The following is a 20,759-nucleotide window of genomic DNA, read 5'->3' as shown; positions in this document are numbered from 1 at the left end:
ACAAAAATACAGCACATTTTAAATTTTCTATATATTTTAAAATGTAATTTATTCCTACCATGATAAAGCCACAAAGCAATCTAATATGACAATTTGCTGCTCAAGAAACAGCTGCACTTCTTAATGTTTTTTGTGGAAACTACATTTTTCCAAATATTTTTTTTTTTATTAATTGAAACTTTTTTCTTTTAATGGAAATCTTTTTTAACATTAAATGTCTTTACTGTCACTTTCAACTGAATGCATCCTTGTTGAATAAAGGTATTTTTTTTTATTTAATAAATAAAAATCTTGTTGACCCCAAACATTTGAATGGTAGTGTGTATTTATTGTATTTACAGAAGTTATTATAATTCAATTTTATTTATTCTCCATTCAGTGGAGAATCCAACCTCTTAGTGCATGTAATACCGTTATGATAGAATTATGAATTAAGACAAAAAGTGCAACCGTAATTTAAAATTAAGTGTTGAAATTCTGTAGTCAACATTTACTCTCTTGAAACTCTTAAGCACTTTTATTTTTATAGAAATAATAAAGACAATGCCATAACCTAACCAGTAACCCAGAAATTTCCACAGTAGTCAACATTTGAAGTGGATCAAAAAAGTTAATCAAAGTTGTCCTAAGACAAGAACACATTTTGTTTTAGGACAACTTTGTTGAAAGGTTTTGATCCACTTCAAATGTTGACTAGTGTAGTTTCAACTCCAGTGCAACTCCTGAAGCATACCTCTAATCTTCACCTCTATCAGTATTGTTATAAGAAATGGTGTGTGTTATTTTTCAGGACATGGAGGTTAATGGTGTGGGAAGCTGTGTGGGAAGATCGAGGACTGTACCTGAGTAAAACTCCCAGGAAAACACCTGGCCACAGGAGGGAGCCACTGCATTACACTTCGAAGACACTACAATGCGCATTAGACCACTTCACACTTGTGCACAAGCCACACTCTGCCCTCAACAACTGACCCAAAATCAGCTTTGCAGTTCATATAGTCACTCCTGAGGTCATTTATAACTGACCATGAGTTAAATCCTGCATCAGCATTACCCCAAAAGTCGGCCTGCATGGAATCTTCACACTTTCTCACAATTCCTGTAACGTTTGTGAGGGGAAGTCTGCCGCATGCAATGAATTTAAATATTTATAAGGATAGTAAAATGTTATAAATGGAAAAGAAAGAGGATAACACTTACTGGCAGTTGAAAGCAACAACAAATTATCCAAAATATTTAATAAGTTGCAAACAGGGGATAAGCAAAAACGTTTTAAATGACAGATATTCGAGTTCTGCCTAAATTTACAAGTTTTACAGATTCCATGCTGTCAGTAAGTCTGACTTCTAGACTTTCCCATCTTTGGCACGTCCCAGTATTATTATCAATATCAGATTATTAAAATGATTCTCGGTCAGTCGCTAAGGCTGAGAGTTGCATCACATTAGCTATCACACACTTGACTCAGTGAGTGAGTGCACAGCCAGTCGTGCAGGGTGGAATGTGCAGAGTGTCCAATAGAAGGGCAGCAGCCTGACAGTGGCTCTGGGGTGAGTGGGTTTTTTAGGGATGGAGGACTAAATAAAGCAGAAGGCAGCAAAGGAATACATTCACACAGAGACTGGGCAAGGGAAAGTGCTACCTGCCAGAGTGGAGGAAGATTATTCTCAAGGTAAATTATTCTCACCTAGTTTCAACGTGAACTGAGATTTGGTCACATTTGAACAAGAGGAAAAGTCCCACTATGACTCACACTGATTGTATATTCGCAGATGCCGTCCCCGTTGTTGCATTATCATCATCATCATTATTATTATATACAGTAATATTGTGAAACATTATTATCATTTAAAATAATTTTCTATTTAAAAATGTTTTATAATGTAATTTATTCCTGTGATAGTAAAGCTGAATTTTCAATATCATTACTCCAGCCCTCAGTGTCACATGACCCTTCAGAAATCAATCTAACATGATGATTTGCTGCTCAAGAAACACTTTTTATTATAATTATCAATGCTGAATAAAGTTTTGCTGCTTAATATTTACATTATTTTCAAGACTCTTTGGTGAATAGAAAGTTAAAAAAGCATTTATTTAAAATAAAAATCTTTTGAAAAATACGCTGCCAATTTCATGCATCCTTCTTAAATAAAAGTATACATTTATTTATTTTTTTAAATGCTGACACCAACCTTTTGAATAGAAGTGCATATCCCCAGTTACATATTTGTCTATTAATTATATATACTTCTAATAAAATTTGGCCAAACATAATCGCCAAACATGCTATTTCAGCGTAATTATCACTTGGGGAAAAATGAATAAATTACAGGGGGTTAGTGAACAAAAATTTTTTCTGTGCTGAAAATTTGCTTCAGTGTTTCAAATATCATAGCAATACTTATACACGCCACCCACAGAAAGTCACAGTATCTAAACTTGGACAAAACTCGTCTTCACAGATCATAAGAAAGAGACTTCTAGGGTCAGAGAGAAAGTGAAGATATGCAGATGAAAAGCTGTCAGCTTGTTGGTCGTCCCTACTGACACAGAATTCTACAGCTGCTACACATTGTGAAAATAGCGTGATAGCCTGTGAATGAAATATCTAACACTATATGAACTGAATATCACTTCCTTTTCTTCACTCTTTTAACAGCTCCTCAAATTAGCACCCATTAACTAATGAGACTTGAAACATGCCAGACATGTTGCTAACAGTTTTAACTCAGAGGCATGACAAACTCTGTCTCTCTTCTTATTATCAGGGTATGTGAGTGGTGCAGAGCATGATTTTGCCTATAGAGCAATGAATGTTTTATTTGTAAGTTGGCACATTGATGTTCTCATTCCATCCAAATCCACTCCAATATCTCTCCATCATGGACATAATGCACAGCTATATTTGAGCATCAATTTTCATCAAGTGCAAAACAGTAATTATGGGCTATTAGCAAAAATAAAATAAATAAATAAAATCTATACTGATACAAGAATATATCAATTACACTATTTTAAATAAATTTTGTAATAATGTATTTTATTATCAGAAAAGCACTCATCAAAATCACAAAATGTTTTGTGAAAACTAATGACAAAAATGGGACAAGTGAAAAACGTGTGTGAAATTGATGATTTGTTGGTAATTCTGCCCTTATTCGCCATTGTGTACTCTACATGCATCTATTTTCCTCACAACGATACAAAAACTGCACTTATTTCACTTACAGTACATAAACTACAAGTCAAAAAATGTGGGAAAATTACGATTTTTTAAATGTTTTTGAAAGATATGCTCACCAAGGCTGCATTTATTTGATTAAAAATACAGTAAAACAAGTACTATTGTGAAATATTATTACAATCTAAAATAACTGTGTTCTAATTGAAAATATTTTAAATTGTAATTTATTCCTGTGATGTCAAAGCTGAATTTTCATCATCGTTTCTCCAGTCTTCAGTGTCACACAGTTTTTTTTTCTTTCAGGATTTTTGATTAATAAAAAGTTCAAAAGAACAGCATTTATTTGAAATAGAAATCTTTTGTAACATTATAAATGTCACTTTTGATTCATTTAATGCACTCTTGCTGAATAAAATGAGCTGGAGCGGAGTGATTACTGAGGGGAAATTACTGTCGTTTTGCTCCACTCACATACTCTTTCTATTACTATACTAAATCAAAGGCGTAAACAAAAGTAGCAACCAGGTTCCACTTTCTCTTCCAAAGGCATCAATGCACCACTGCAAATTGGTTTTCTCACAGTGAAAGATTCTGACTGACCTAAAATTCCCTTCATGCTGCCAAATAACTCCCCAATCCGGCCTCCCCTCATCAAGGGCTCGGCCATAGCTCTTGGCACAGAGGAAGGCAGCAATAGAAGCTCACTCAGGCAGAAGGTTAGAGTTAGCAGGCACTGGGTACAGGAATGGGCAATGGCATGCAGGTTCTCACCTATGTACTGTCCATTGAAATAGCCCTCACAGTCACAGTCTTCTGTAGGGAGGCAAGCAGGGAGAGAGGGAGTGAGCAGAGGAGACCAGGAGAGAGGAAGGAGGGCTGCAGAACTACAGTTACACAAGCAGGTTCAACAGTTAGGCGGGCAGGCGGATGGGCGGCAGGTATTTCAGCAGTCTGTGGCCAACCGAGGGGTTTGTTATTTGCCAGGAAGAAAATGATGGTGTGATAGTGTATAAATGTTAGGATTCACTTGAGTGGTTGAGCGGGACTCAAAGGAAACAATGAGTGTTTCTAACCTACAGTAAATGGAAAAGAGGCCCTTAGATTGAAAAAGATCATGAGAAAAGGTGATAAAGATTAAAAACAAACTAATCGAATATAATATCACCTGAGAGCTATAGACATTATATGGAAGAAAACTAAAAATATTTGTAGGTGGTGTACTCAGTAATTTTGTGTTTCTCTTGTACTAGCCAAAATGCCCGTTGTACTGGAATTATACTGCCTCCTAATGTAGTATTATGCAAAAGCAAGAGGTGTCAATTACCGACGCCATTGTAAAATATGTTGATCACAAACAGGACACCCATGAGGTGGTTAGCTACAGTTGAAACAGTTTGGGGCCAGTAAGATTTTATTTATTTTTATTGTTATTTACTTTTATTCAGTAAGGATGCATTAAATCGATTAAAAGTGACAATGAACACATTTATAAAGTTACAAAAGATATAAATGCTGTTTAATGCTGTTAAACGTTCTATTTAGCAGTCCTAAAAAATAATGTAGCTATCAAAGTTTTCACAAAAATATTGAACTGTGCAGCCTTTTTTTCACATTGATAATAATACAAAATGTTTCTTGAGCAGCAAATCAGCATATTAGAATGATTTCTAAAGGACCATGTTACACTGAAGACTGCTTTAGTGAGTGACACTAATTAATAACTGCTGAAAATTCAGCTTTGCGTCACGGGAATAAATTAAATTATACATTTTAAAATATATTCAAATAGAAAACAGTTATTTTAATGACTATAATATTTCACATTGTATTTATGTTTTTTTTACTGTATTTTTGATCAAATAAGTGCACCCTTGGTGAGCATAATAGACTTCAAAAACATAAAGAAATCTTACCGACTCCAAAAGTTTGAACAGTAGTGAATAGATCGTTTTTTTTAGGCTACTGACGTTACTAGAGTCTTCATCTCATGTCAGTGTACATGCTTATAAACCATTTATTTTAGTATAAAGCATAACTATTACTGAGTGCACCTTTAAGAAGAGAATAGAGAAAGGATAGTTGAACCTTAAAAATAAGTTGAAGAGTTGAAGTGATGTTTGAGATCTCAGAGCATTAGTTGACAGTGTAGTAAGGAAGGACTTGATAAGAGAAGATGGAATAATGTCAGAAAAAAAAGATATGTTTTTTTTTTTATCTGTTTATTAATTTGAACCTCTACTGTAATATGTTATTGCTACCGCAGGTCTGTTTTGATAGTTATTGAAAAAGAAGAAGAATGTACAGCACTTTCTACTAGGGTACAAAATAGGACCTGACGAGTTATATACAAGGGATTTATAAATGTTTGGATATGTTTTAAACAAAATTAAATGAAATCTTACTTTTTATAGTTGGGGAGAAATAATGAAGTGATTCAAGAAGGTAAAACACCTCTAAGGTGAGAAAGGGGCCAAAATCAACATTTGTATTAATCTAGTGACTTGTCATGCTGGGTTAATATTATATGAGATGATTGATTTTGTGAGATTTGATCCTATAATGCTTTAAAAAAAAGTAATGGACCATCAAAGTGTACCTTATTCCTGGAAAGTGTCATACATTGTGAAGCCTCTCTCTCATTGAGAGTGTGTGTGTGTGTGTGTGTGTGTGTGCGCATGTTTATGTGGTTTATGAGGACACAAATTTGTATAATAACATGGGTATGTCATAGGTATTACAACGAGAAGGTGATTTATGAGGACATTTTCAGTGTCCCCGTAATTCAAAAGGCTAATAAATAATTCAGAATTAGTTTTTTTGAAAATCTAAAAATGCAGAATGTTTCCTGTAAGGGGTAGGTTTAGGGGTAGGGTTGGTGTAGGGCAATAGAATATACAGTCTGTACAGTATAAAAACCATTACGCATATGGAGAGTCCCCATAAACCCTAAAAACAAACCTGTGTGTGTGTGTGTGTGTGTGTGTTTATAGTAGAACAGCAGTTGTCTCTTTCCAAGAATTAACATAGATTAGGTGACACACTGGCCTAATTTCCTAATCACCATGGAACCAACATGTGTGTTGCGTGTATTTGAGGGTGAATGTGTGAACTCAGACCTTGAATACCCACCTTTATCACATTCCTGGTCATCTGGTGTCAGCAGTAACCAAAAAAGGAAAAAATATTATGACAAAAGAAGCCAAAACTGCAGACTTCATTTACTTGGAATGGGAAAACTGCTAAAACAGGCCCTGAGTTTATTTATTAAAAAAAATTCCATCATTCCCACATCATGCAGGTCAAAGTGCGCCCAGCAGTGAAGACCCACATACAGATGGAGTAACAAAGGAAGAAGCAGAAGAGGAGGGAATATAAATTAATGCACATGATGAGAGTCTGTGAGAGCGAGTGAGAAGGGTGTTTGTTGTCGCATGTTGCTGAACTGTAGATGTGTCTGTTCTCTAATCAGCTTTAGATTAGTGAACATGAAGCACTTGGTTGGAGCCCAATAATCACCTGGCAACTTCACACAAGCACACACATCAGCAAATTATGCCTCCTGTTAGTCAACACTGATTAATAACTGAAGGGGTTTTCCGTAAGGAAGGAAGAATTACTGAAATACTCACAGACAGCTTTTTTTGGAGACTTGGAGCTTTGAAGAGAGCCCATTTTTATTCTGTAGGCTAACCGCCTGAGGGGAAAACCATATGGGGAGAACTTCAAACAGTGCAACAACATCAAATCTCTTGACAAAAATGTTTTGAACTAGTTTGACTTGATATTCCTGTCTCTGGAGCCATCAGATAAACTATTCAGTGAGATCAAACAAATTCAACAGTGAGAAAGAAATACTCCCGTTCTTAGCAGAGTATATCCAGCTAAAATGCACCCTGCTGAGATAAAAGAGGGGACAAAAAGCCAGGCTGGCCCATCTATATCTAATAAAACCTACAGGGAGAATAATTTAGAATTAATTTTATTGATTTAGAATAAAGGAATGCACAGCTTTGAGAGACTGTTTGCAATGGTGGAGCAGCCACACTGATCGTATAAACCTGATTCACAAAACACAAACATGAAACTGTCTTTTTAACACACTGAAGCTAATTTTGAAGTAATGCTGATATTGCAGACAATTGTTTTTAAGCAACCCAAGTTATCTTGTGTAAAAAAAAAATGCTAGCCGGGGTTGGAAAATAATCAAAGAAGCATGCTTTATTGGACTGAATGAGCACTTCAAATCATAAAAGTATATAACAAAAACTGCACTTTCAGATATTATAATATTAATGACATTAAAGGCCACTTCAGTGTATTTAAAGATCATTTTTTAAGGGTGTACCTTGTAATAATGTCAAGTTCTACTTTAAAGGACATTTTAAATCATCCTGTTTGGTCACACTTTATTTTATGATCCCATTCTCACTATTTAAAAACCATTAACTATGACTTTTGCCTCAATAAACTCCTAATTGTGATGTGTTGACTAGCTTTGAGATAGTAGGGTGTGTGTTTTATGGATGTTTTGTCCCACCTCTCCTGAAATTGTTTGGATGGGACGAGTCCTGCACGCAGGTTGCAGTCTGCCACTCTCTTGGCCTGCCACCACGTCTGATCATCCTGACTGACCACCTGCAGGATGTCTCCTCGTTTAAACGGAAGCCCTGCCTCCTGACACGGTGTAGCTTTGTCCTCCAATGGAGTGTAATCAAACAGCGCCCGCATGTAGACCTGAAGAAAACACATGGTATGAACGAGACGTAAATCCTGTGAACAAGGCAAAAACTGGAGAGATGCTGGACTGATTACTGATAAATTACAATGTTTTATCCTGTTTTATAGTCAATTACCTTGCTCTCTTTCAGCTTGTCCTCCTCTCGGATTGCTGGGATGATCTTCAGTGTGATAGAGCCTTGTGACTGAGACTAAGAAAAAATAAAACAGTTCAATTACTTCTGTTATTCTGACAATAAACATAAATGATTATGGTATGGTCAATATTTCAAATAAAAAAAAACTAAATAACTATAATAAATATATATATATATATATATATATAAATTAATTTGTTTACGTAGACAGACAGACGGATTTTTTTTTAAATATCTTCTTTTATGTTCTACAGAAGAACAACAATCATACAGGAGGACAAGAACAAAAGTGGAAAGACATGATGGTCAGTAAATTATTTGCATTTCAGTGTTAATTATCCCATGGTAAGGGGCGTAACATTTCCGTCACACGCTTAAGGTATTCGGCCAATCAAAATGCACTGGATAGCTGGCCAATCAGAGCACACCTCACTTTTTTCAGACCAATGGGCTTTGTAAAAATTGACGCGTTTCAGAAAGGCGGGGCATAGAGGAGAAACAATATGTGCAATATGTGGAAAATAATGTGTTTTTTTAAACTTTAAACCGCATAAACACATTTCATTACACCAAATACACAAAATAATGTTATTTTTAGCAACATCATATGGCCCCTTTAAGGCATTGTGTCAAGCTTAAAATGCTTTTATGATTTGGATTTTTTTTTTTGTATTGAATTATGCCAAATGAATGTGGAGAAGTTCCAGGAGAGAAGTATTACCAGCAGTTGACTGATCTCATCTGGTCTCTTGTGCATTACAGAGCTGCCGTTGACCTCTCTCAGTTCATCCCCGACATGCACCAGACCTGTGGAGAGAGGAGGGCTACCTGATTTACAGATTCACTACCACATGTTCAAGTTGTAACTGCTGTGTGTAATAATACACTTTATAGGCATAGTTCAATGATTTTTTAATGACAAAAAGATAATTCCCACCACACACACACACATTATATACCCATGGCAACAGCTGTGGTCAGTTGGTTAGTGAGTCTGTTTGATTCCCTTGATTGGGTCTCTGGAGACTCTCTTTGACCACGCAGATGGGCAGCAGACAGTGTGTCATTACAGCAGACAGGAGGGAAAAATAACCATATCTAGCACATTCAGTAGAGGTGCAGGGATATTCAGACACTTCGATGGGTTTAGAGATGAATATAGGACCTTTGAAGACTGCACTGGTTTTCCATTAATATACTCAGTGGTAATTGAAAAAGATTTTCAGGAGAATATTTGGTAAAATAGCTTTCCATTACGATTATTATGGATTTCAGCATGGGGTAAAATGAGGCCGCAAGATTGAAAACAAATTCTTTGAAGTGTCACTCACCACTCCTGTCTGCAGCCCCTCCTTTCATGATCCGAGCCACAATCACAGCCCCTGTGGACTCATCCCGCCGAATAGTGGCACCCTGAGAAACAGACAGAGACAAAGAGAAGAGAGCTGCAGAGAAACACCAAACAACAATGACCTAAACAATGGTGGTTCTGATAGATCCAATTGTTTTGAATCTTGTTCAACTTCTTTTCAAAAAACAAGTCTTCATATTTAGTGACCCAAAATATATTTGGACACTTTTCACACTTACAGCATATTCATTTTCTTGCATCATTTGCATTCCTACATGTTGTTCAACATGTAGGAATGTCAGTTTTGTTATTTGCTTATTAAAAAAATAATAATTAATAATTACTAAAACTGAAAATAAATAAATATATTCAAAAAACGTCTCAGGTAAGCTGAGGCTGAGCCTTCCCAATCCTCCTGCCCTGCGTATGATGAGCTTTTGGAAATTATGGATTGCGCCACGGCGAGGCTTTACTTGCCGTGAAGTGGGTGAAGAAAGTGACGTCACAAAGTATCTCGATGAACGTTATTTTTCTGGCCATAACCCTCCAGCTCAGGTGAGCTTTCCTTTCTTCCTGTTTTCCATTTAAACATTGAGAAGGAATGTAAGAGGCTGTTTTTTCCTCTAAGACTCCCCTCCTTGACATCTCGCTCGGATGCCAGGGCACACGCAGCAGCAGCAGGTCGGACTGTCGCTTCATTGCACACGATGGTGATGCTCTAAGCATATCAGGCTGACCTACAGATAGACCGGGATAGCGGCCTTCACGAAGTCCGGGTCTGAGCCCGAACAAACCCAGGGGTCCTAGCCCATCTCGGTTTGAGGATCAGAGCCTGGCTCAGAAGGCTAGTGTCGCGGCTCGCTCTCCTCTCCCGCCCGCAGGTAGGGGTAGGAATAATCGAATAGCTGGTAAGTGCGCACATTATGCTTTGCCCACTTTTCTAAAATCCTGTATGGTAAGGGTTACGCGTACAGCTTCGTACTCTTTCTGCATGGTTTAAAACCCCAGTTCCGCCTTGGGCACCACTCCTCCTATGTACACTCTTAAAAATAAAGGTGCTTAACGATGCCATAGAAGAACCTTTTTGTCTAAATGGTTCCATAAAGGACCTTTAACATCTGAAGAACCTTTCTGTTTCACAAAAGGTTCTTTGTGGCGAAAGAAGGTTCCTCAGATTACAAAAAGGTATAAAAGAGATGGTTTTTTAAAGAACCTTTGACTGAATGGTTCGTTGTGGAACCAAAAATGGTTCTTCTATGGCATCGCTTGAAGAACCTTTTGAAGCACCTTTATTTTTAAGAGTGTATCCTCTGGATACCTACATTAGCAGGGTGTTGCTACTAGGGGTCTGTTGAGACAGTTCCTTCAGCACATACAAAGAGAAACGTGCGGTAGCCCCTGTGTGACAGGCCAAGACTAGTATGATTCTAGGCTCTTGGTCGTATTCCCTTAAAGGAATCTATTCCTGATTCCAAGCCTTGAGCTCTACCCCGGGCCCAGGAGTCTGGCCCTAACAGGAAAGTATTTTGGGGTATGTAACCTAGGCCTTTGGCCGTAGGGAATAACGTCACTGACAGCCGTCTAACATCCCAGGGGCAACTCCCATAGCAATATGGTAGAGTTGGTACTTAGTGCTCGCCATGGTTCTGGCATGCACTCCCCTCAGCATGGTGGCGTGGGTATACCGTTCCCCATAGCGACCCCTAGAGGATGCAGTTCGAAGTTCCCATGAAAGGGAACGTCTCAGGTTACTTATGTAACCATGGTTCCCTGAGTAGGGAACGAGACACTGCGTCCTCTAGGTTTCTTGCCATGCTGCGGACGCAAGCTTCAGACGAAGAAGTGAATGATGTGTGCTCTCAGCGACTATTTATACTATAGTCACACCGGTAGTGACGTCATGGCTGTCGCCGGCCAACGAGTTGGTGTTTTTTCAATGTATGCTTCAGACACGGGTCACGACGAGACGTTCCCCATAGCGACCCCTAGAGGACGCAGTTCGAAGTTCCCATGAAAGGGAACTACTTTTTTTGTGGAACTACAAAAAAAAAAAGCTTTTCAAAATATTACTAAACACTATAATAATATATAAATAATATTAAAATAAAACTGGTTCAAGTGTCCTAATATTTCCAGGGTCACTGTATTTGTGCAACTTGCATTTGTTTCTTTTTCTTACCAGTGGCTCTTTGTTTTTGACTAGGCGGACAATCTTGACAGACTCCTCGTCTAGCTCATCCTCAAAGTCATCGGGCAGAGGAGGCAGCACTGGGTCAAAGTTCTTCTGCGCCACCGTGTCGTGCACTGACAAAACCGCCTACCAAGCAGGAGGGATATGAGCTTCTAGATTTTTTTTGACTAAGTTATCATGAAGGTCTCACAATAAAAGTGTACCTGGAGATGTGGTGATGTCAGCAAATGTAGCAGCTCTTTTTCCTCAGCACTCATTGGTCCGCTTTGCAGCTCCTCTGCCACCTACCAATCAGTGAGGGTAGACAAAATCAAAGCATTTAACAAGCTATCAAATAGCTTTATAATATTGTCAAATATAACACTTCACTACAGTTTACTACAACATTTTGAATCCAAGAATTGAAAAAATATTATAAATCTTAACAGTTATAAAGATACACTACGAGTCAAAAAAGTTTGGAATAATTACAACCTTTATGTTTTTGAGACAAACATCTTGTGCACAACAAGGCTGGACTTATTTGATCAACTAAGTAAACAAACAGACAGGCTGACAGAAATGTTGTGAAATATTATTACAATTTAGTTCCAACTGTTTTAATCTAATTTAAAATGTAATTCATTCCTGTGAATTACTCTTCAGTGTGACATGATCCTTTAGTAATCATTCTAATAAAAGGTATAGTTTAAAATCTACTTAAATAGAATAATAATATTTCAAAATATTAATATCAAAATTATTTTTAAATTGTGATCAAATAATTGCAGCCTTGGTGAGCACAAGAGGCTTCTTTCAAAAACAGTAATTATTCTAAACATTATAATATTAAATACAGGTTTCTTATGTTTCACAATGTGGTACATTTACTTTTATCAATTGTTATTTATTAAATAAATGATTATTTTTATATTACGGTATTATTACATTATTATTATATTATTTTTTTTATAACATAAAAAAGAAACTAGGGATATTGTCCCTGTAGTATGGCTAAATTAGAGTCACACATTCTTATACAATTTAATTAACTTTCTCAGTGAAGTGTAAGTTCTACTTTTGCTAAAGTTGCTGAGTCAAACGTTTTAGGGTTCCCTCATTTCCCCCAGATACCATTAACCTCTGTTCTCATATATTATTGTAAAACACCATTAATCTTGCCTATGGTGATGTGGTATGACAGACTGCAGCACTTACATCTTCTGCCAGAGTGGAGGCACTGTGAAGAACTGGGGTGGGGCTCTGCCTTTCATACTGACGCAACTTCTCATGGATCTAGCAAATACACGCACAATGCCCATACAGAGCTGAAGATGACTGGTCTCTTACACATTTCCAGCATACATTTAAAAATAAGCTAAGGTAAATGATGCATGCTGTAAATAATTTCAAATATATGATGCTGCATATATGAAGTGAATTCAATGCAAAACCTGCAGTAATGACACACACACACACACACACACACACACACACACACACACACCTTCATCAGGTAGCTGAGACTCCTCTCACTGAAGACATCCTTGAGGAAGACCATGTCCTCTTTGTGATTGGCATCTGGACGCAGCTGTGAGGTCAGCAGGGCAAGCGTCTCATGCAACCCTGCATGCAAACAGGAGATCAGTGAGTGTCAATACTGTTACTATACATATAGGCCTACATATGTGTTTTTGTGGAGGTGTACGTGCAGCGTACCTGCTCCTGCAGAGAGGACTGGCATGGCTTCTTTCATAGATCAGGAAGGGGTTGAGCTAAAAGAGAGATGATCATTATTACAGTAAGCAGGGGTCACCAGATTCGGTCCTGTAGAGTTTAGCTCCAACCCCAAACACACCTGAACCAGCTAATCAAAGTCTTAGAGGGCCTACTTGAAACTTCCAGGCAGGTGTGTTAAGGCAAGTTGGAGCTAAACTCTGCAGGACACCGGCCCTCCAAGACCAAGTTTGGTTGCCCCTGACTTAAAGTCTAATCAGACTATCATCTCGCAAGATGGCGTTAGTGTATTATAATTTTAGCGTTCACGTGTTTACAGCAGGCATAGCGGACAAAACACAAACAAATTACTCTTATGAACCGATTATTTTTACTGAGTCAGTGAATCGTTCAGTACTGTAAATTAGTTTACTACTGACTCTCTGACTGAACCGCATGTTACTTTTCGGTCCGATTCGAACTGAGATTTCTGAGAGGTGTCTACTAAATGACTCCCCTTACGAAAATCAACCATTGTTTTTGTGTAGTAACCATGTTTTTTTTTTTTTTGGCGTATTGATTACCATTTGTATAACCGCAGTTTTTCTACAAACACCATGATTAATTTGTGGTTACCATGGTTTAACTATAGTAACCATGTTTTGTTTAGTTTTTTTTTGTAGTAAAACCATGGTTAATTTTCTTAAGGGTGTTCACATGACGTTGTAATTAAAGATATTTCATAACAGATTTTTATTGAAATAAATTTGTAAAAATATTCTAAAACTAGCACAACCTCTGAACTACCATATTAAATGACTCTTTGTCAAGACAAGACAAATTTGCAACTGCTACTGAATTGAATCAATACTGAACTGACTTAAGCTGAATATTGACACTTTCATTTTCTGTAGAGCTGTAAATCGACCCAAAAACCAAATCGACCAGGGTGTCAGGATTGAGACACACAAAAACATGTCACAGATGACCAGAAATAAACTCACAAAGGCCCATGACACCAGTGGCTCACTAAGTTTGTTATAATAATTACCTGTTAGTTCTCTGTTATGTTTTTTTTTTTTATGTATTGTTCATCTACCGTCTATCTCTCTTGCTGGTTTCCTCAAGGCTCTAGTAATCAGTTTAAATGCCTGCAGTAGATCAGTACATCAATATCCCATCACTTTTAAACATGTGACTTATATATCATATCCTTTTACCGAATGTGCATTGCCTTATATGATTAACGAATATTCAGCCATGATAAAGTGTTAGAATAGAGGGGAGAGGGTGACTGGAAGAGATGAGTGATGCTGATCTGTGGGTGCCAAGAGGCCACAGCAGGAACACAAAGCTCAGAGTGCTGCCACAACTTCCTCTTTTACTCTATCTCTCCCTCACACACACTCTCCCAAAGCAATTCACAGATGCCATGCTTTCAGAGTACCTAGTGAAACAGAAATAGCATTTCTAAAAGCACTGATCCATCTAGAAATGAGGCGAGAGACAAAAAAATAGAAACTGCTGCAGTTTCTATTCCACGTAACACTCAACATAAGGAGTGTTGTAACATGGGGGGAGTTTTATCCACTGAACCAGTTAGAAATAAGCTGCAGTGGAGTTTCACACTTCACATCAGACTGAGAGTCTAGACTCTAGAATGAATACTGATTGTGCTGATGTAGATGGATATGGACAGTTTTCTCTGTTCAGCATCGATGTGTTTAAATGTGCCATATTAATCAAATTTACTTATGTCAAGACTGAGCAATGAGGACAAATGAAGCAGAGGAAATGTTTTTTATTCTATGTATATGAAAAAGCTTGCCTATTTAGGAACCTGGGGGCGTATTACACAAAGTTTTTTATCTTATCGCGGCGTTATGCAAATCTTCCCAGATAGTGACATAGGTATGTGGGGGCATGTTAGAACGAGCCGTTTTAGGTAGACGTGACTGACTCTTAACTTTTATAAAGAGTATCTCTTTGGATTTGAGATTTTAGTCTTTGCAACTTTACAGATCTTCTTTATGCAGCAAGAACTTGTAACACTCCAAAGAGAAAGTAAAAATTTAAATCGCATCACATGACCCCTTTAAGATGAGATATGTTAAATTAGGATATTTCAGAAATTCGTATTACAGAAGCAAATCTAAACTTGATTTGGGATTCTTATCCTATCTTATTTCTAGTTAGGAAATCTTAAATTGCATTATCAAGCTCGACAATCCACTCTCAGGTCTGTTACCAAGCAACCAACACTGTGAGAGCTGCTGTCTGATGAGGTAAACAAAATAATAGAAGCTACTTCACTTTAAAAATCGCCTTTTGCAAAAAAAACGTAAGGCATTAGTCACTTGCACTATAACCGGTAATGCTCCGTGACGCTTTGTTGGTCTCTGTAGTGCTGGTTGCAGTTCCTGTGCTAACTGTAATATCATGTTGCGCGGCAGTCTGTAATTACTTATAAATGTAACACATCTTCAGGGTCCTCCAAGAGTCTTTCTACCATTAAACATCGCCGTTCTTCAATTTCAATTATTAAAAGGGTGGTTCACTGGGTTTTTTCTAGGCTTGATTGTGTTTATGGGGTGCAGTCTAACATGTGTTAACGCTTAGTTTTTAAAAAAACGCATTATTTTTCACATAATTTACCTTTATTCCAAACCTCTCTGTGCCTTCTCTGAGAAACGGGCTGATCATTTCCTTCTTTTATGAAGTCCCTCCCTCAGAAATAGGTGATGGGCTCTGATTGGTTAGCTAGCCCAGTGTGTTGTGATTGGCTAAACTGCCTCTAGCGCGCGTCTAATGTTTATGTTATCTTTTAATATACAGTTTTATCCTGATTAAAGCTTTAATACAGTACGGCAACTGCATGCGCGTCCATGTTTAACGCTTCTCATAACTATGTGAAAATAAGTGTATAATTGTAACAGTTCATTGTTGGAGGTGAGCTGAATGATAAAGGGAGAGAGAGAGATGCAGAGCGTGTGCAGAGCAAGGGGACGCGAGGAACAGTATTAAGAACCGCTGCTTTAGAACATTGATTTTGAAACTTGTGAATCCATTAGAATCTTAGAAGACAGAATCCTGATTCATATATGAACAGATTTTTGCGTGCACCTCTAGTTTTCTCTTCCTCTTCTCTAAAGCAGCGCAACATGGCCTCGCCCCCTTTGCTGCCTTTTCCCAAGGGCGGGGTTTATCTGGGTTTGTGATGTCACGAACCCGGGAAGTAACTTCTTGTAGTCCCTACCAGCCATTTTTGTAGGCATTAAACTGCCAGAATTTTAAAAGACCATATCTCCGTTTGCATTGAACTTTCAGCTCCGTAACTTTGCAGATATTGTTATGCTCAAACAGCAACATTACACACTAACTAACATTAAAAAAAGTGAAATCGCAATGAATCACCCCTTTAATAAATGTAATACCATTGTTGGACAGCGCAATTGTAAGCAGTTTTTCCGTTAGCTTTCAAATAATTTTTAAGTTAGGACAGCTGTGGGGTTGTCCTAAAGGATTTTTTGTCAAGTTAGGAGGTTTCTGTAATACCCCCTTCCTATCTGTAGTTAAGATAAGAAAACACACTTAGGAAACTTTGTTCTGTAATAGCTTTTGTCCTAAATGTGGTCATGACTGAATTTACCATGGTTACCAAAGAGATAAGATAAGATTTTAAAGTTAGGGTCTTTCTGTAATACTGAACTCACACCAAGCCAGTCGTGCAGATCTGATTGTGACACTTGTGAAAATAATTAGAAGAACATCTGTTACTGTTTCATGTAGTGACACACAATATAACATTATATACATTTACCGGTGTGCCTGCTAATATATATATATATATATATATATATATATACACTGTATAATATGGCAAATCACAGATAGATTTACTCACTGTAAAAAGAATAAAAAAAGGTGATGATATATAGCTGCAGGCACCTGTAATACCATAGAGCTGCATTCAATTCTCAGAATTATCAGGAGAGTGAATGTGAGAGATAAAGTAATAATCCCATCATGGCTACCACAGACAGGAATCCACAATTACTTTTGCTTTAAAGGATGATGTCATTCCCACTTTATGCTGTTCTGGTAATGATGTAATTGGTAAAAGAGCTTAGTGGAAGCAATACACAGGGGCATATGAGGTGTGTTTTAAAAGGCTTACAGCAACCGAGCAATTGTTTCTCAATAAACAACACTATGTGCATACAGAGGAGAGAGAGAGAGAGAGAGAGAGAGAGAGAGAGAGAGAGAGAGAATGTTGGTATAAACAGCACAGCCAAGTTAATATTGAGAAAAAATAGGTTCTGGACTAGTGTTAGACAAACATTTAATAAATGATAAATCTACAGTCTCTCAGTAGAGAAATTCCAGGTTTTTATGATTTTGGAAAGTCATTTATAAAATGAATTATTAAAATAATTTATTCCTAAAATACACACATTTTTATTTGATACACTTAAGGATTCTTTGATAAAAGGAAGTTCAGAAGAACATCTTTATTTAAAGTAGTAATTCTAAGTGTCATTACATGGTAACTTTTGACCAATTTAATATGTCCATGTTAAATAAAAGTATTAATTTCATTTTTTAATTACCCCATCCTGTTAAAATGGTATGTATAAATGATTTGTTCATATATGTTATAGTAGTATTGCTGTATTTGATCAAGAATAATATCTTGTTATGTAGAAAGCCAGTGCAGAGTTAATGTTGCATGGCTTGTTCATAAACCTAAAAAGACAAATATGAGCTTTGGCATGAAAGCATGAACACGTCATCATGTGTGCTATTTCTGTCCAGAACAGCTTAGAGCCCTTTTCAGTTTTGGCTTGGATCTAAGAAAACCACACACACACACACACACACACACACACACAGAGAGAGAGACAGAGAGAGAGATATACTGACAAAGACCTCTCTGCAACCTTATTGGCTTTGAAGGTCTGTTTAGGTCAGGAAGTCTTCAGCAGATAGTGCATCTGTTTGGCCTTCTTAAATTGTGCGGATGTGTGCTGAATTTCAGAACATCAAATCCAATCTGGTCATTAAAAACTTTAAGGGTGTATAAAACACATTTAATGCCGTTAGGTGAATGGTGCTGTCTGCCTGCCGCCTGGAGGATATTTACTCTCTGAGACTCTGAAGGGAACCAGAGCAAAATATATAAACTATAGGGAAGCTTATGATTATATAGGCCACCTGCACAGAGTTCATCCATTTGAATATGATTTAACATCTTGAAAATCATTTGAAAACTCAACACACCTTTCATTCTAAACTTTAGATTCTTCTTATATTGAGCTAACTTTAAATGGAAATTGTGTCATTTTTGTAAAATACTTTCTCCCATCCCTGTTTTAGGTTAATTCCTCTGAAAAGTGAAACACTGGCTCTGTTGCACCATCAAACAATTAAGCATTGTTTGAGCAGCAGTTTGACATGTCAGCTTCTTGCTTAACCAATGGTGTGAGTTCAGGACGGGACATTTCGTTTTTTCAACAGCGGAAGACAATTGCTTGACAAGTGCAAATTTTTTGTGTTGACCTTTATTGATAAAACAGGAAAGTTGAATGGGATATACACCTTTCAAAAGTTTAGCTCAAGAAATATTCCTTATTATTATCAATGTTGAAAACAATTGTGATGCTTAATATTTTTGTGAAAACCGTAATACATGCTTTTATTCTTTGATGAATAGAAAGTTTTTTAAAAACTTCATTTATTTGAAATAGAAATCTGTCGTAACATTATTAATGTTTTTACTGTCACTTTTGGCCAATTTAATGTGTCCTTGCTGAATAAATGAATTAATTCCTTTACAAAAAAATCTTACTGACCCCTAAAATAAATAAATTAGCAGTTAATAGTCATTCGCAGGTTGCAGGTTCACTTAAACGCTACAAAAGTCCAGATTTGATTTTTTGGGGGTCTGTAAGATAACTGACGTTATCTGTGACTGATGGGAAGGTTATTGCAAATAATCATAATGAGTTGTTTGCTTACACAGCTGAAAGCAGGTGGAGAGCTGCTTGGCATGGGATAAGGCTCCTTTAAACTGTTATAATGGCAGAGGGATTTCAATCAGGTTATCTAAGAAATGGATAGGTTTTCACAGACAGAGATAAAAGCATGTACAGGATTGTTAGAGGAGTTTTTATATCCCTCGAGATGTATTTTGATCCAGTACTGGTGATTAATCTGGGAAATGCATGTGAGGTCTGAAATAAACCTTCTCCTTGTGTCGAATAACTTCAAATAACTCAGTGTAACAAATTACAAATCAGTCCTCTGTCTAGAACAGATTTTGATTCTGCGTTTTAAAATACTAGTTATTGAAGTGAATTTTTTTTATTTATTTAATGTGGTTTTTTTTATGTTTTCAAACATAATAATTTTAAGTCCAAGACTCCATTGGAAGTTTGCTCACAACCACTGATCTCTCTATAATAATAGTATGCCAACAAATGAGACTTATTCTTTAGCACCTCTAAAGATAAAAGTGATGCATGTTGATGACACATTGAGAAAGATTTTATATTAGTGCCAAATGGGATTTATGAATAATAAGCTGACCCAGGGGTGAAAGGTCAGCGATCACACAGAATTGCCTTTTGTTAGAGATTAGAAAGACAGCAAGACATTTGTAGACATCGGTTTGAATGCTTTCCTGAACCATCTTCAAAACTTGCATTGATCTTAGAGGAATATATGTTGCCTGGAGGCTACATCATGTTAGAATCATTATTTTGCCAGCACAAAGTCATTAATAGTTTAAATGCCTGTTATAATGAAGCGTTTTGTGTTTTGTGGTACAAGCAGCATTTCTCTAACCCTGCACCCACTTCTAAACAGATCCAGACCATTAGAATTCAACTCACAGTGACCTAATTCTGTTTCACTTACATTGTTGCAGGAACACATGCACCTCAGACAAACAATGAACAAACTGGTGGACTCTTACTATCAATAATGGAAACAGGTCGGCACGTTTTCCTCAGCACTGTTGTAAAGGCATCAGTACTTTCTCTTTCTCTCTGCTCAGATGCCTAATGCATCCTTACTCTCCCTCTCTCTCCGTTAGTCTTTCTCTTCCTCTGAATCTCTCTCTTCTCCATCTGCAGTGCAGTGCTGATTTGCACATATGCCACTGATTGGCTCAGAGAGAAAATAAAGACCCTCTAGATGAGATAATCACCAAAACACACACAATGATCTCGTGCTGTGAACGCTGGGCCTGGCTTTGTGTTTAGCTCTGGTATAATGAAGCAAATGAAGGTAATAGAAAGGAGCAGCCTACCTCTGACTCCGTCTTCCTCTCTTTTTTCTGTCTCTGGATCTGTCGTTCTCAGACGGTTGCCTTACTGATTCTTTCACTGTGACTCTTCCTCCGGCTGCCGCCCCTGCCGTCTGTCGCTTCTCTTTCTGTCTCTCTGTGGTTCTCGCTCT

At 37.2% G+C, this 20,759-nt stretch overlaps 1 protein-coding gene across 1 annotated transcript in view; it reads right to left on the bottom strand.

The window, feature by feature from the left end:
- LOC107581774 (MAGUK p55 subfamily member 3-like) overlaps positions 1–20,753 on the bottom strand; it is a 25,924-nt gene extending 5,171 nt beyond the window's left edge. The window contains exons 1-13 of the mRNA XM_016267424.1: positions 20,611–20,753; positions 13,302–13,357; positions 13,090–13,208; positions 12,801–12,878; positions 11,807–11,887; positions 11,592–11,729; positions 9,393–9,474; positions 8,783–8,868; positions 8,041–8,115; positions 7,725–7,921; positions 6,817–6,881; positions 6,317–6,337; positions 3,710–4,000 (exon numbers count right to left, since the gene is read on the bottom strand). Coding sequence (XP_016122910.1) covers positions 3,710–4,000; positions 6,317–6,337; positions 6,817–6,881; positions 7,725–7,921; positions 8,041–8,115; positions 8,783–8,868; positions 9,393–9,474; positions 11,592–11,729; positions 11,807–11,887; positions 12,801–12,878; positions 13,090–13,208; positions 13,302–13,338 — 1,270 coding nt within the window. The 5' untranslated portion in view covers positions 13,339–13,357; positions 20,611–20,753. The remainder of the gene's footprint in view (positions 1–3,709; positions 4,001–6,316; positions 6,338–6,816; positions 6,882–7,724; positions 7,922–8,040; positions 8,116–8,782; positions 8,869–9,392; positions 9,475–11,591; positions 11,730–11,806; positions 11,888–12,800; positions 12,879–13,089; positions 13,209–13,301; positions 13,358–20,610) is intronic.
- Positions 20,754–20,759: the final 6 nt, after the last annotated feature.

This window comes from Sinocyclocheilus grahami, unplaced genomic scaffold, assembly GCF_001515645.1.
Source record: "Sinocyclocheilus grahami isolate Dianchi unplaced genomic scaffold, SAMN03320097.WGS_v1.1 scaffold37.1, whole genome shotgun sequence".
NCBI classification, from domain to species: domain Eukaryota; kingdom Metazoa; phylum Chordata; class Actinopteri; order Cypriniformes; family Cyprinidae; genus Sinocyclocheilus; species Sinocyclocheilus grahami.
Note: the sequence above shows the minus strand (reverse complement) of the source record. Positions and strands in the feature narration are given on the sequence as shown.